The sequence below is a fragment of the Daktulosphaira vitifoliae genome, unplaced genomic scaffold (assembly GCF_025091365.1).
Source record: "Daktulosphaira vitifoliae isolate Bord-2020 unplaced genomic scaffold, ASM2509136v1 Scaffold_85, whole genome shotgun sequence".
Classification (NCBI taxonomy): Eukaryota; Metazoa; Arthropoda; class Insecta; order Hemiptera; family Phylloxeridae; genus Daktulosphaira; species Daktulosphaira vitifoliae.
Genome location: NW_026099654.1, coordinates 13,718 through 31,099, shown reverse-complemented (window position 1 = coordinate 31,099; position 17,382 = coordinate 13,718). Strand labels below are relative to the sequence as shown.

The following is a 17,382-nucleotide window of genomic DNA, read 5'->3' as shown; positions in this document are numbered from 1 at the left end:
AGGGGGAGTACCGCTTTTTTTATTCATCACAATTTTTTTTTCCGAATTGCTATTTAAGAAAACTTGGATAAGAAGAGGCCTTTTCTTGAAAATAATTTTAATGGGTTTATAAGAACAATAGGATAAGTACTTATAAGTTACAAACATTTTAGTACATACCTTCTCTATTATGTGGGTATATAATAAAATATTAAAATAATTTAATAATATAAATAAATTATTTTATAAAATTTTAAAACATTAATGACACAAAAAAATAAATAAATAAAAGTTGCTAGCTTTGTCATTTTTTTTCAATAGCACATAACTGTAATAAAAATTAGTTTTATATGATAAATATAGATTATATTTTTCTATTGTTACTAATATTTAAGTTGTATTTAATTTATTAAATAATAATAAAAATTATAGTTAAAAAAATAATTCCTAACGAACATTTAATTCCTAAAAATAGTTATATATAACACTAGAGAGCGACACAAAGCCACAAAAACTCAACACTATATCAATACCGTCGTCTCGAATGATGTTGTGTTGAAAGACATACTGATGATTCCAAACTTGTCAATATTATTGACGACAAGTTTGTTAAAAGTATATTATAATTGTGTAGTAAATAAATACACTGGTTACTAGGTAACCATTATAACAATATGATATCTACCAAAATTATTTTTACGTAGCCCATTTGTAAACGGGCTGTGTCAATAAATTAGTTTGTATTATTATTATTATTATTATTATTATTGATATTATTATAACTTAACCTAAACTTAAATACGCCCCTTCATCTTATAATATCAGACAGAGCGGGGTATGAAGAGAGGTGGCCTAATCTATATTAAAATTTTTTAGAAAGTCTTTCATTATTAGAATTAAAAGAATTTTTTATTTTTGAGTTATTTTGCAAAATTTAATATAATTTTCAATTCAAATTTCATTTTAAAATTATATGTTTACAAAAAAAATCACAAATGTCTAATGTTTAAAAACATTTCAGTTTAATTAAAATTTTAATATTGTTTTGTGAAACTTTTAGTTACTCTAAATAAATTGTTAATTAGCGCCATCTTACGGCATTTTCTTGGTAAATAATTTTCTATTAATAACGAAATTAAGATTGAATGAGGTTTTAAATGGAACACTTAATTCATGGTATTTGGATTTTTTATGTCTGGCGGCGATGTGACTACTTCTGTTAAGAATTATTAATATTTAAAATATACAGAATGATTCATTTATCATAAATCACTTAATTAATCGAAAAATAAAAATGAAATTGAGAATTTTTTTACATGTTTTTCTCAACTTATCAATCATGAAGTATTTTTAATGTTTATCCCTAATATCTTATAAGGGTGTCAACTTTGTTTTCTAAATGAAAACATACAATTAATTAGCTTATTTAATATATAATGATCTAATTAAGCAAATGATCGGTCGAAAACAAATTTTGAACCAGTATTTCTGAAGTTTTTGTCACTTTTATACCTAAGTATGAGGAAGAGTGCGGGTGAAAATTGACTAGTGATAAAAAAACATCTACGTTTCACCTCTGCTCTATATTTTAAAACGGTAATTGTATCCGAAAAGTTATTATCGAACTATTTTAACCATTTACTCAGAACCAATAAACTGTGTATTAATAAAAATAGTCTATCTCATGAATTTCTGCTACAATTCTCAAATATTTGTTTTTTTACATTAATATTTTTTTTACTCTTTGCTAAGTAACTAAAAAAATTAATTACCCTCTCATTTGTTTTTAATTTTCTAATAGATTTCTTTACAAATCGAAATTGACATGTTTAAATTTGTAAACAACTCGGACTAGAATTGTTACGGTCAATCGAGAGCGATCCTCATCAATCATTACTTGAATGGAATCAGAAAATATTGCATTGAAGTGACTCAACTCATAACATCTGCAATGCGTTTTTGGCAAATTCTTATAATTTCGAATAAGAAGTATACACATAATTGCGTTAATTAGTGTAATGTAAGACAAAAACATAAAATTGCAATGCTTAATAATACAATCTCGTTGCCTGCACTACAGATTAGCGATACAAAAATATTAATTATAAATGTTTTTCAATAAATTAAGCTGCTCTTAAAAGATTTTTTAAAGAAATATAGAAGTGTTTAATAATTTCTTAATCAAGTTGCATCATAATTTACACTATTAGTTATATTAATTCATTATTGATAACTTATGGCAAATACTTAAGCAGTTTTTTAATAATTCAGTTGGCGATTTATTTGATATATAAAATCTCCTATAGACAGATAGATAGCGTTAGTCAATAAGTTTAATAAATAAATAATCCATAATATTTAGTAAAACCATGAAATTATTAATGATAAACCGATTATTTTAAGTTGTCTGAAGTTGTTTTATGTTGCATTAATCTTATTATGCACCTAAATATTATTTTTATACAAAATTTTTAATGAGGATAAATTATCTCTAAAATAGATAATAATTAAATGATATTATGGTTTTGTTTTATTTTTAACTAAAATATTTTGGCATATTGATAAATTTTAATAATACTAACAAAAATAATAAACTGTTGGGCACATACAATACAAATAACAATAAATGTATTTTCATTTAAATTTTATTTAATGTAGTCTGTTATACAAAACGGCGTTTCCTTTTAATTAATCTTATTTTATTTTATTTTTTTATCAATTATTTATACAACTTTCATTTAATTTCCATCATTAAATAAGTTACTTAAATTAACTGTTTATCCATTTCGTTATTTATGTCTTAACTTATAATAAGTTTACTCTAGCTTTGTGATGTTCAATTAATTAAATGTACTATGTTTATATATATATTAAATAAATAAAATGTATAAATAAATTTATTTTTACCTTGCCTTTTAAACTTATGTACATTAGAGAGGACGAGAAAACGTGTACAGCTCTCAGGGGATGGAATCGATGGACGACGTGTTCTCCACCCGAGAAGTAAAATTAATTATTACTTATAACTGGGAGTGCGTTTCTCTTGTTTGTACTTAGTGCTCATTCTGTCTGATACTATCTGCGACGTCTAATCAAACGTTAAAGTTTAACCTGATACGGCTAATTTTAACTTCGATCATCATCATTTTTTATTATTTTGCTAAGGCGTGTATACAATATCTACTAATCAGATAATTGCAAACGTGTCGTGGATATAATAATGGAAAAGTAGAATTATCGTTGTACATGTCAAATACGCTGGTAGTGGGACAGTGAAGTAACGGAGTAAGATAAACGTAAGCAAGACATAATAACGTCGCTGATAGAACGCAATAATGGACGTTTGCCAGCATTGGCGTTCCCTCTCCTCACCGGACAGGCCGAAGTGCGACGTGGATGCTGTTCACTGCCAGCACTGTGCGATGGGTCGAAGAGAAGACATTTTGTTTCGACGCGACGGCCGTCACTCAAACGTCAAACTGTATACGACTATAGTTGTGTGCGATACGTTCACATGTATATATATAAACACACACGTTCTGTAAGTATAACATGTGAAATCTCATCGGCGTAGGCGATTCCAAAGGGAACCCGATGTGCGAATAGATATTTAATAAAACTTTCTTTGCGAACTGTCGTCACTGCAAGTATCCTACTGCTGCCCGTTTGCGCACTATGACGGATATGATAGGACGACCCAAAAACGGGGGAGAGCACTTTAGATCCCCTCACCCGTTCGCTATAACCACCATAAAAACGCATGCGGAATGTGTCGAATCTCGAAGTATACAGCTGGCACATAATAATAACCGGAATCGAAAAACGAACCGAGTTCAGTGTACAAACTTGAGTAGCGTTTGCACATATTTTTTTTTCTAAACGACATCGGTATTCCTTTTCAATTTTTAAAGAAAATTAATAACAACAATAAATTGGATTATTTATACGAAATTAAATACGTTTGTTTGTACAGCATAACATTACACATATTGAACAATTACATCATTGATTTGATTATACTATTTTATTATAATTTATAATTTTATTTATGTCCGAGTGCATATAATATTTGCCGGGCCCTTGTTTTAGAAAGGAAGGAGTTAAAGGGCATAGATTCTCTTGTAAAAATTATTACAGATACAATTTTTATTTCGTTTTGAGGGCATAATAAACATTTTTCTTATGGATATCCCTCCCCCCAAACAAAACCTTAAATACGCAAATGCAATGTGCAAAGCCCCACAAAGCACAGGGGCCTGGGGCTCCCATTGTCCCGCCCTTGCACCAGCACTGTTTTTTCCCATATAAAATTAAGTTATATGTTAAAAATATATTTGATTATTCTACTGATTTCTGAAAAAAAAAATCATTAGAAAAGCAGGAACGGTTCTATAAATTGTTCTTAAATTGAATAGTAGGTGGATTCTAATTTATTTTTTACCCTGCAAAATAAAAACCAGTAAAATAACTGATACTTATATTATTATATTATGAATAGATATATTCTTAAGAATATTCAGAAATTTTATAGAAAATCTAAATTGAAATATTTGTATAGAGCTTTTTAAATTGGGTGTGGCAGAATTGAACGTCTTATATTTAAGAAAATAAAAGCTTTTAGCTTTTTGACTTAATTCTAAAGTAAAGTGGCCTAAGAATAGGAAAAATGTTTCTTTTCCACAATGTCATTACATACAGCTTTTAAAATTTAATTAGCTGATGTTAAACGTCACGATTATTTGTCTCGCAGTAGTAACTACTGCGAAAACGTATTACTACTAAATGACGTTGAAAAGATAATTGAATTAGCTTAAAACACGTCAGTTAACACTTAATAGTATTCAGGTCTCAGTTAGTTCGTCATTACGGTCAAATTTAGTCGGAGTAATGAATTTGAAAGGATGCCCGGCTGAACATGATTAAGTAATTATTGAACATGCGTTCAGGTAGTTGGTATTATGACTATTTGGTAATGTTATAAAAAATTCAATTAGATGACAAGTGTCTTTATATTAACGAAACCGTAATAATTTTTTTTTGAAACAGTTGATTAGGATTCCTATTCAATAGATATCCGAGTACGCATTTCTCATTTCTGTGCAAGTATTGAAATGTAAAACTCAACTGTCTAGTTGTGCGCACTGTTGAAATTGATTTGTTACATAAACGCCATTTAAGCAACGCTTCAATATTATTCAAAATTTGTATTTAATATCAAACGTCAATGGTTAATTAGTACATGTAATCTTATGTCTACAGTACTATAATTTTATTTTGAAAAGGTATGAGCTGGGAGAAAACACAGCTCTACTTGAAACACGCCAAATATAATATTGTTACGGTCGAACAATTTAATAATGTCGGTGTATAACTAATTCGGGTAGGTCTTGTTTATCGTAAATAAATTCAATGTCAACATTAACAATTAAATTGATATCCATATGAATATTTTATATATTTTAGTGTTAAAATTAAAATTTAAAAAATGCATTGATAATAATAATTATGAGCAAACTATTAATGTCGCATTATCATCAAATTATGAGATAATATTTCATTACAAATGACCACTACATTTATGTGTATAAGAAAAAACATGAAGAAATAATATAAACGGTATGCAAATAAACAATAAAAAAACAACTGATGGCATAAAATGAACGTGTATGGAGTAGATTAAAATGCATATCAGACTGTTGTTTCTAATGTTACGTCATCACAGGTATATTATCGAACTGTACGCTTGATAACAAGATGATAATGAATTTTTGTGAGGATGCACCGCGTTCTCAAACCGAAGTTCAAGATGTCTTATAAGCGAGAGACAGTGCGTGCCATCGTATTTCCCCTTTCGGCGTGTGGACAGAGGAAATAAGCGGCTTGAGATATCGCGGCCGCTCGCCGTTCGGAAGTCGTCGCCCAACGAGGTTTGTCGCAGTACATTGTGCGTTAAGACACTACTAATGCGCGGCGCTCGAGAATCAACGCAGATATAATCGTGGAACAAGCCCGGCGCTAATTAAAGCTCGACGACAACCGCGATGTCGCGGTGGCTTAGATCGAGCGTTGTCAGCGGTCGTGCACTATACCGAGGGGAGGCATAATCCGAGTACTGTCTAAAACGGAACCTACTCTAGTTGAGCGGTATTTTGGGGTGAGGTTAATGGGAGACGTCATGGACGCGGAAGGGCAGGATATTAATTTAAACGGAGCGTGTAATGATCGTACGCGGTTATATACAATATAGATCAGGAAAGTTACCGACATAAATGGAGAGAGGGGTGCAATGCGAGAGCGAACTCTCAATCGCCATCGCGTACAATAGATCTGCCAACAGCTTTGCTATTAAGTCCAAAAACCATATCGTATGTATAATGTGCAACTGTATCATAAAATATTTAGGGGAATGCATAACGGGACGCGTTGATCACTTACGGAAAACGATGAGCGCGAGAAATCCAAACTTATTTCCCATTCTACACGAGACTTAATGACACCAAATAAACGTGTAAAAATACATTCGTACTGCTTAAGTTTAAAAGTATTTTTTTACAGTTTATTAGTAATTTGACTCTTATCGGTTTATTTTTTTTTGTTAAAGTGTAAAATTTCTTCAACACTCATCAAACGTCTATATTCTTCATTACTAATTGATCGAGTACCGGTAGTCTACTTCATTACAGAAATATTACGAATACAATGATTTTCAATTGAATGCATTAATTACTAAGTCTTCGTTTTTAACTTTACTTGAAAATGTCTACTCCTTCCTGTTTTTACATTTTTAATATTTATATGATAGGTTTTCTTTTGGTCGACGGCGACTGTAGCGCATTAATCAAAATGAAAGGGCAACAAAATAGACAGACAAAGTTTACTATTAAAATGTCAAAGGGAGTCGTTGGTGGTCACACGGAGTACTGAGGAGAAAACAAGCGTTTGTACTCATAATGTCGTTAAAGGTACCGGGAAACAATTTTTCAATTCTTCATTGATGTTAGAATGGAATATTTAAAAAAACCCTTTTTAACAGCCTAAGATTGTTTTTATAGTTTATTAAACTGTAACAAAAGTGATTATAGTTCCATAAAAAATCATAATTTATAATAAAACACGAATACCGTTTGTTAACACTTTTAAAAAATTATCATATTGGAATTCTTAGTTATCATAACCTTAACAATCGAAAGGTACAAGGGAAAAACAGTCTGTTTATTATGATTTGATTCGATAGCTTATAAACTAATATATCAGAGCAGCAGTATCAAGTAATGAAATACATTCGACGATAAAAAAATATTTACTTTTCTCTAATACAGAGTGATTGTTTAACTATAACTCACGNACAGAGAGATTGTTTAACTATAACTCACGCAATACCTTTAAAAGTATAAAACATTACGAGTTTTTCTTTTTATAAATTAATAGTATCTTATGTTCTATAATTTTCAAAAAATAAAAATGGTCCTATTTGTTTATTCTGTTTTATCATTAAAAAAATAAAAGAATTTATAACTTAATTTCTGCTCTCCCGAAAATTTTACAAAAATCGATTATTACCACTGCTGCATCCTTCAATTATTATATATTAGTGAAAAATAGATAATAAACGACATAATTTGATTGGCATCTTTAACAATTAGTGCACTTTACTTACGTGTAAAATTACTTAAAATAGTAATCACAACGTAATATTCTCAATACTCTTAACTTACAATCATAAAGTTTTGCAAAACGAAATTAAAAAGATAGATATGAAAACGTTGTAGAATTAATTTCATATATTTCTATTTAAACTAATTACAGAGGATCACATCACACATACAATAAGATGGAAGAACTGATAAAATCAATGCATATATAAAACTTAGCAAGTAAAATATAATGTATAGCGTCATTAATTTATAAAAACTAACTTTATGTACAAGTAAAGATTAAAGCATTGTCTAATACAACAATTAATAATACTGGTTATCAAAACGTAACAATATTAACAACTAAAATTTAAATTGATATTTTTTTTGTAATATACTTTGTGCACCATCTTGCCGACGAAAAACGTTTTATTGGTCTTGAACAAAAATATTAACATCACGGCTATAGGCATTATGTTAAAGGTCAAATAACATTCATAAGTAATTGGGACTGTTTTAAGAGAGTAAGTAGTAAATAACAAAAAGTAATAATAATTATAATATAAAATAGGTACTATTTATAAGTCGATAAAATGAATATAAAATAAGCGCCTATTTTAATTAGAAATTTTATATTCATATTATTATTATTTTTATGTATTTTTTTTAAATTCTACAGAAATAGACTAGGCTTTAAATATAATGATTACAGCCTATGTATAATAATAATTATAATAAAAATAATAGTTATAAGTATGTACAGACTTTAGTAAACAAAAGTAAAAAAAAAAAAAAATGGCTAACTGAGATCCGCCAATAATCTCCGAGTGGAAAACATGTACTAAAGTTAAAATAGTACAAAATAAAATTTAATTATAAGCACATATTTTCCAAAAATGATTGCATGACGCTCGTACTCGGCGAGCTATTCTCCATGAAACATACGAAAACTGTCCGATGGGGCGAGCTTCGGGCGTGACTGGTTTCGTCAATGGTGTTTGACTGTTCTCGTCGGAAGCTCGTCGCATAGGCTGGCTAAGGAGAAGCGCTCGCCGGATGCCGGGCAGCTGTCAGTGGGACGGAAATGAGAGCAAACGGATAGACATCATAGGCCCGCTTCTGTGTTGTACCACGGCATCTGATCGTGCATGACGGCCTGTTCGTAAGACGGCGGCGGCGGCGGTATCTGGCACGCGTACATGTCGGGTGCGTATGAATAGTGATGCAGTGTGGTGGATGGACCCTGCGGTTGTTGTTCGATGAGTTGGATTGGCGGAGATGACGTGGAGTACGAACTGGTCGGACTGTATCGGAGCATTTTGGGCGTGAGAGAGCCGCCTGAGCCGGGCCCGGCCGGTGCGCACACCGTACTGCCGCCACTCGTCGATTCAACTTGACCTATAAACAAAATTACAATTATTGTAACATTCGGTATGCAATATTTGTTTTCATGAACCGATTATTATTAATTTATCAGAAATCCTGAGGTCGACGACGACCGCGTCGGGATTAACGCAAAATACTACAACATACAAATGTTTGATAACGCGCTATCTGAAGTTGACAGATTTCAACGGAGTACGAGAGAAGGAATATGTGTTTTCCCTTAATGGACATTACAATTTAATACGGTGTAACATAATAATAGAATAACAAAACTAAGTGATAATCGTCGGAAACGCAGTCAGAAATTGATGGCTAGTCGATTGATAGGACCATAACAACGATTTTCGACAACAGATAGGACACCAATTCTCGGGATTATATGTCGTTGCCCCCGAGTCACCTTCTGATAACATCTAGCCGTTGTAGTAAACGTGTGTTTTACATTTTATAGAAATCACGAGGCCTTACCGGAATCTCTTTTAGATTTCTTCTCTTTCATGCGCCTGTTTTGAAACCATATTTTTATTTGCCTTTCCGTGAGTCTCAGTGTCCGTGCCAAATCTATCCTCCGGGCCCTGTTTAAATATTGATTGGCCGTGAACGACTCCTCCAAATGCATTAACTGTTCGCTTGAATACGCCGTTCTCTGGCGCTTTTGTTTTTCCCTCTTTCTTGCACCCGCTTGCGGTCCCTGCGGCTGAGGTAGAGGGACAGCATTTCTTATGTCTGTAAAAATAGATGCCGTCAATTAAATTATTGTGCAACTATAGTTTAATTTTATAATGATTTTTTTTTTTTTGTCATTTCTAAAGTGCGCTATCGGCAATGCATCGACATTAGTTTGCATTTTAAATAATTATAATTTAAAGTTAATTATTAACGATGTTATTTATTTCTTTAGTAGCGATAACTAAATTATATTAATAACAAGTTGAATTATATAGATAAATTGGAAACGTGAATTTAATTAAAACGTGATAGAATACGTCGACTGAATTAAGGAAAATCAAATTGCTAACAGCGCAAATTTTTTCTGAAAAGTTTTAATTGTCATTTAAAAAACTTAAAGGTCGATAAAAAAATTACTAGGTAATTCATTGACTACAGTAATACGATTTATCGTCAATTTTAGTAAGTTAAATGAGTTTTAAAAAGACAGCAATAGTTAGCCACGCCTTCCTATATAAGAAACTTATATTGAAATCCGGTTAAAATGATACTGTTATCAAACTCGAGTCGAGTATGTGTTACTAGCACATAGCGGCATGGATTAAAAGCAACGGGTAAAGTTTTACAAAAAAAAAATACATTGTAAATTATATTGTATTTAAAGTTTCTAAAGGTAATAAAAATTAGTTGCGATACGCAGAAAAGAAAAATATTCACACATGTTGTCCAGCACGTCGTAAAGACGACATTTGAATTGTAAACTATGTAAACAACGTAAGGTACTATACAGTAAAACCTGTTGGACTATTAACTTGGTATATAAATACTGTTTAATACAAATGGAATTCAGCTGTTGCAGTAGTGCGTTGTAAGGCTAAAACGATAAAGCATTTTAACATTTGTTTGGCTTCCGGCGAATCGAGATGAAATAATAATAATATTCGTTGAATTAAAATTACAAACTTAAATCGTAAAAATAAAATGTGATAATAGGTCTCGTGTGACGGGGCCTACCGTTTGGACTCGGATTAAATATTGATAAATTATTATCAACGTAAATAAAAAATAGACCATAAGACGCAAATGTTGGACATTTTCTAGAGAAATCATTTTCCAGGTGCTTACACATTAAGTACAAACGATTAACTATACCTGTGTAAGGCGGCAGCGGAGCGAAAGCCTGCGCATAGTACGGATCGAACGTGCTATTGCAATAGCTGCTGTAACTGGACACCACGTTGTCATAGCCGTGGAGATGAGCGTTCATGTTCTGCGGATACGGCGTGGCCGGTGGCAAGTCTGAAAGCGTACTGCTGGACACGGTGACGACGGGTGCCGTGGTCGGGACTGACGAGTTACCTGACGTTGGTTCCAAGTCTGAAAAATATGTTAAATTTAGCACACGGCAACGCAACTATCGAGATAAGCAAACACAACACAATGATCGGCCGATAGATCCCACGTTACGATATGCAATCATCAATACGTGTCGTTATCAAACCGTAAACTATTTATTGCCGACGATTGTGTGCGCTATTGTACACACGCAGGACGAGGTACTGGCAAACAGAAGAAAGATAAGACCGTAATAATTAAGTGTACTATTATGGATTGTACTTACCGGGTTGACCGCGGTCCAAATCTAATAGGGTGCCGAAGTTCATGTCCATCGCTGCAATAATTGTTGTTCAGTGGGAGATTGCGCTGTTAATGTAATTTTAAACGTCTTGCTGGGTTCATTCGCCGGTAGTGTCACGATGACTACTGTGGTTGATGATATTTTGTTATGATATTGAGTCCACTCCGAGGACACGAGCCGAGCTGTAATAATTACCGGGTGGAAGGGGCCGCAGGGCATATCATACAGGTATAGCAGCAGGTGGACAAGGACCTCCCATTAATTGTTTTTACCAATATCGCCCCGAGACGTGTGATTTTTTTTTCGTTTTCGTAATGACACGGTGGGGGAAACGGGGAAACAAAAGAGCGTAGCAACTGTGACGATGTCGTACACCACCGTTAAAGTTTTCCCCTCTTTTAGATCGCCTTCCCCGCACAGTCCGTCGTCGGTCCACGATCGAGGAAACCAAGTCCGTCCGGGTATGCTCAGGTGTTTAGAGAGGGAAAGCTCGTGGATGTCATGTCATGTCTACGCGTGTTTTTCTGCCTCGGGTGTTGTTTTAGTTGACCGAAAAAATAGATATTCTCAGAAAAACCGAATCGAAGACCCGTCTGGCAGACCAAACACAATGAAATTCGGTAGCATCGTGTAATGGTAATCTAACGTCATTAACGACCGGCCTTGTCGTTCGTGTGAGGATGAGTCAAGCGCAGGTCAGTGTTGTGTACATGGAGTTATTAAATAACCAGTAATATAGGCATATTTTCAGGGGAAAATGATATTTCTGTCCGAGAGAGAAACAACACGTAATACGACTTATGTGGAAAGAACCGATATCAAAAACCGCTGCGATACCAACGTCATTGCAACGATGATGGCTAATGTCACCCTGGAAGTGTGTATCTTTAGTTCGAGTCAAGGTTACTGCAGTATGTAATACTGTACATCATTCGTCAACAATTTCATATATATCTCTCCAGTCAGAAGCTCTGGTAAGGCGTACAAAGTTTAGACACAAATAAGACGAAGGACGCGGTGTTATAAGGTTCACCAATTTTACACTATTCTAAGAAATTTCTATAAATAATTTTAATGGTTATTTGAAGCACGGGTCCTATTTAAAGTTTTTTAAACGTATGATATACACCTTACTAAGACAAAATTAATAAAGTCTAAATATAAAAACTTATACTTTAAAATATTTTTTCCAACTACTTTAATTAGGGTGAAAATGATGACAAATATTCTTATCAGTCTCAATGTCAATATTTTCTTAACTATTTAGTAAAAAAAATTATTTGAATACTGAAGAAATTTTATTTTTTGTATATTTATATGTAATTGAATATATGTAGAGTTAAATAGAATTTTTAACTCTTTTGTTATTTATTTTTATTTAAAATATTGTGTTTTAAGATACATTTAATATAATCAGCCTCTTTCTCTGATTTATTTAGTAATAAATTAAACAAATTAACAGAAAAAAATAGAAATATGTGATTAGTAAAAATATTTGGAAAACATTTTCACATTACAAATAAAATAATTTTGATTTCAAAATCAAAATCTGTTTTCGCAAAATGTATCAAAATTTTGCTAACATTAAGCTTGAAATACATTTTATTAGATAAAAATGTCTATAAAGTCTATTAAACGCTAATTATATACTTTTATTTCAATAATCATGTTATAATTATATTTTTATGATTCCATAATGTAATTGTTTTGTTTCATTAATATTTTAAAAAGTGTTAACTGCTAATTATATTTCCTACTCCTTTGTGTACAAAAATAATTATCTTAATAATGGAAAATTGAAGGATGCCTAAAAGAATAACAATTATCTTTCATTTGGGTGATTGAAAATAATCTCATCAAAAACAATGTTTTTGGTCAAATACAATTATTTTTATCATTTTATGTGTCAATNAAAAAAAAAAAAAAATGGCTAACTGAGATCCGCCAATAATCTCCGAGTGGAAAACATGTACTAAAGTTAAAATAGTACAAAATAAAATTTAATTATAAGCACATATTTTCCAAAAATGATTGCATGACGCTCGTACTCGGCGAGCTATTCTCCATGAAACATACGAAAACTGTCCGATGGGGCGAGCTTCGGGCGTGACTGGTTTCGTCAATGGTGTTTGACTGTTCTCGTCGGAAGCTCGTCGCATAGGCTGGCTAAGGAGAAGCGCTCGCCGGATGCCGGGCAGCTGTCAGTGGGACGGAAATGAGAGCAAACGGATAGACATCATAGGCCCGCTTCTGTGTTGTACCACGGCATCTGATCGTGCATGACGGCCTGTTCGTAAGACGGCGGCGGCGGCGGTATCTGGCACGCGTACATGTCGGGTGCGTATGAATAGTGATGCAGTGTGGTGGATGGACCCTGCGGTTGTTGTTCGATGAGTTGGATTGGCGGAGATGACGTGGAGTACGAACTGGTCGGACTGTATCGGAGCATTTTGGGCGTGAGAGAGCCGCCTGAGCCGGGCCCGGCCGGTGCGCACACCGTACTGCCGCCACTCGTCGATTCAACTTGACCTATAAACAAAATTACAATTATTGTAACATTCGGTATGCAATATTTGTTTTCATGAACCGATTATTATTAATTTATCAGAAATCCTGAGGTCGACGACGACCGCGTCGGGATTAACGCAAAATACTACAACATACAAATGTTTGATAACGCGCTATCTGAAGTTGACAGATTTCAACGGAGTACGAGAGAAGGAATATGTGTTTTCCCTTAATGGACATTACAATTTAATACGGTGTAACATAATAATAGAATAACAAAACTAAGTGATAATCGTCGGAAACGCAGTCAGAAATTGATGGCTAGTCGATTGATAGGACCATAACAACGATTTTCGACAACAGATAGGACACCAATTCTCGGGATTATATGTCGTTGCCCCCGAGTCACCTTCTGATAACATCTAGCCGTTGTAGTAAACGTGTGTTTTACATTTTATAGAAATCACGAGGCCTTACCGGAATCTCTTTTAGATTTCTTCTCTTTCATGCGCCTGTTTTGAAACCATATTTTTATTTGCCTTTCCGTGAGTCTCAGTGTCCGTGCCAAATCTATCCTCCGGGCCCTGTTTAAATATTGATTGGCCGTGAACGACTCCTCCAAATGCATTAACTGTTCGCTTGAATACGCCGTTCTCTGGCGCTTTTGTTTTTCCCTCTTTCTTGCACCCGCTTGCGGTCCCTGCGGCTGAGGTAGAGGGACAGCATTTCTTATGTCTGTAAAAATAGATGCCGTCAATTAAATTATTGTGCAACTATAGTTTAATTTTATAATGATTTTTTTTTTTTTGTCATTTCTAAAGTGCGCTATCGGCAATGCATCGACATTAGTTTGCATTTTAAATAATTATAATTTAAAGTTAATTATTAACGATGTTATTTATTTCTTTAGTAGCGATAACTAAATTATATTAATAACAAGTTGAATTATATAGATAAATTGGAAACGTGAATTTAATTAAAACGTGATAGAATACGTCGACTGAATTAAGGAAAATCAAATTGCTAACAGCGCAAATTTTTTCTGAAAAGTTTTAATTGTCATTTAAAAAACTTAAAGGTCGATAAAAAAATTACTAGGTAATTCATTGACTACAGTAATACGATTTATCGTCAATTTTAGTAAGTTAAATGAGTTTTAAAAAGACAGCAATAGTTAGCCACGCCTTCCTATATAAGAAACTTATATTGAAATCCGGTTAAAATGATACTGTTATCAAACTCGAGTCGAGTATGTGTTACTAGCACATAGCGGCATGGATTAAAAGCAACGGGTAAAGTTTTACAAAAAAAAAATACATTGTAAATTATATTGTATTTAAAGTTTCTAAAGGTAATAAAAATTAGTTGCGATACGCAGAAAAGAAAAATATTCACACATGTTGTCCAGCACGTCGTAAAGACGACATTTGAATTGTAAACTATGTAAACAACGTAAGGTACTATACAGTAAAACCTGTTGGACTATTAACTTGGTATATAAATACTGTTTAATACAAATGGAATTCAGCTGTTGCAGTAGTGCGTTGTAAGGCTAAAACGATAAAGCATTTTAACATTTGTTTGGCTTCCGGCGAATCGAGATGAAATAATAATAATATTCGTTGAATTAAAATTACAAACTTAAATCGTAAAAATAAAATGTGATAATAGGTCTCGTGTGACGGGGCCTACCGTTTGGACTCGGATTAAATATTGATAAATTATTATCAACGTAAATAAAAAATAGACCATAAGACGCAAATGTTGGACATTTTCTAGAGAAATCATTTTCCAGGTGCTTACACATTAAGTACAAACGATTAACTATACCTGTGTAAGGCGGCAGCGGAGCGAAAGCCTGCGCATAGTACGGATCGAACGTGCTATTGCAATAGCTGCTGTAACTGGACACCACGTTGTCATAGCCGTGGAGATGAGCGTTCATGTTCTGCGGATACGGCGTGGCCGGTGGCAAGTCTGAAAGCGTACTGCTGGACACGGTGACGACGGGTGCCGTGGTCGGGACTGACGAGTTACCTGACGTTGGTTCCAAGTCTGAAAAATATGTTAAATTTAGCACACGGCAACGCAACTATCGAGATAAGCAAACACAACACAATGATCGGCCGATAGATCCCACGTTACGATATGCAATCATCAATACGTGTCGTTATCAAACCGTAAACTATTTATTGCCGACGATTGTGTGCGCTATTGTACACACGCAGGACGAGGTACTGGCAAACAGAAGAAAGATAAGACCGTAATAATTAAGTGTACTATTATGGATTGTACTTACCGGGTTGACCGCGGTCCAAATCTAATAGGGTGCCGAAGTTCATGTCCATCGCTGCAATAATTGTTGTTCAGTGGGAGATTGCGCTGTTAATGTAATTTTAAACGTCTTGCTGGGTTCATTCGCCGGTAGTGTCACGATGACTACTGTGGTTGATGATATTTTGTTATGATATTGAGTCCACTCCGAGGACACGAGCCGAGCTGTAATAATTACCGGGTGGAAGGGGCCGCAGGGCATATCATACAGGTATAGCAGCAGGTGGACAAGGACCTCCCATTAATTGTTTTTACCAATATCGCCCCGAGACGTGTGATTTTTTTTTCGTTTTCGTAATGACACGGTGGGGGAAACGGGGAAACAAAAGAGCGTAGCAACTGTGACGATGTCGTACACCACCGTTAAAGTTTTCCCCTCTTTTAGATCGCCTTCCCCGCACAGTCCGTCGTCGGTCCACGATCGAGGAAACCAAGTCCGTCCGGGTATGCTCAGGTGTTTAGAGAGGGAAAGCTCGTGGATGTCATGTCATGTCTACGCGTGTTTTTCTGCCTCGGGTGTTGTTTTAGTTGACCGAAAAAATAGATATTCTCAGAAAAACCGAATCGAAGACCCGTCTGGCAGACCAAACACAATGAAATTCGGTAGCATCGTGTAATGGTAATCTAACGTCATTAACGACCGGCCTTGTCGTTCGTGTGAGGATGAGTCAAGCGCAGGTCAGTGTTGTGTACATGGAGTTATTAAATAACCAGTAATATAGGCATATTTTCAGGGGAAAATGATATTTCTGTCCGAGAGAGAAACAACACGTAATACGACTTATGTGGAAAGAACCGATATCAAAAACCGCTGCGATACAAACGTCATTGCAACGATGATGGCTAATGTCACCCTGGAAGTGTGTATCTTTAGTTCGAGTCAAGGTTACTGTAGTATGTAATACTGTACATCCGTCAACAATTTCATATATATTTCTCCAGTCAGAAGCTCTGGTAAGGCGTACAAAGTTTAGACACAAATAAGACGAAGGACGCGGTGTATAAGGTTCAACCAATTTTACACTATTCTAAGAAATTTCTATAAATAATTTTAATGGTTATTTGAAGCACGGGTTCTATTTAAAGTTTTTTAAACGTATGATATACACCTTACTAAGACAAAATTAATTAAGTCTAAATATAAAAACTTATATCTTAAAATATTTTTTCCAACTACTTTAATTAGGGTGAAAATGGTGACAAATATTTTCATTAGTCTCAATGTGTCAATAT

At 33.8% G+C, this 17,382-nt stretch overlaps 2 protein-coding genes across 2 annotated transcripts; both read right to left on the bottom strand.

Moving 5' to 3' along the window:
• Positions 1-7,742: 7,742 nt before the first annotated feature.
• On the bottom strand, positions 7,743-11,423 carry LOC126909039 (homeobox protein Hox-A3-like). Its single transcript, XM_050691400.1, has 4 exons — positions 11,290-11,423; positions 10,821-11,045; positions 9,468-9,725; positions 7,743-9,011 (listed from the first exon to the last, which is right to left on the bottom strand). The coding sequence occupies exons 1-4, from the start codon at positions 11,336-11,338 to the stop codon at positions 8,719-8,721; spliced, it is 825 nt and encodes a 274-aa protein (XP_050547357.1). The 5' UTR covers positions 11,339-11,423; the 3' UTR covers positions 7,743-8,718.
• A 1,823-nt stretch (positions 11,424-13,246) lies between these two features.
• LOC126909038 (homeobox protein Hox-A3-like) lies at positions 13,247-16,255 on the bottom strand. Its single transcript, XM_050691399.1, has 4 exons — positions 16,115-16,255; positions 15,646-15,870; positions 14,293-14,550; positions 13,247-13,836 (listed from the first exon to the last, which is right to left on the bottom strand). The coding sequence occupies exons 1-4, from the start codon at positions 16,161-16,163 to the stop codon at positions 13,544-13,546; spliced, it is 825 nt and encodes a 274-aa protein (XP_050547356.1). The 5' UTR covers positions 16,164-16,255; the 3' UTR covers positions 13,247-13,543.
• Between the last annotated feature and the right edge of the window lie 1,127 nt (positions 16,256-17,382).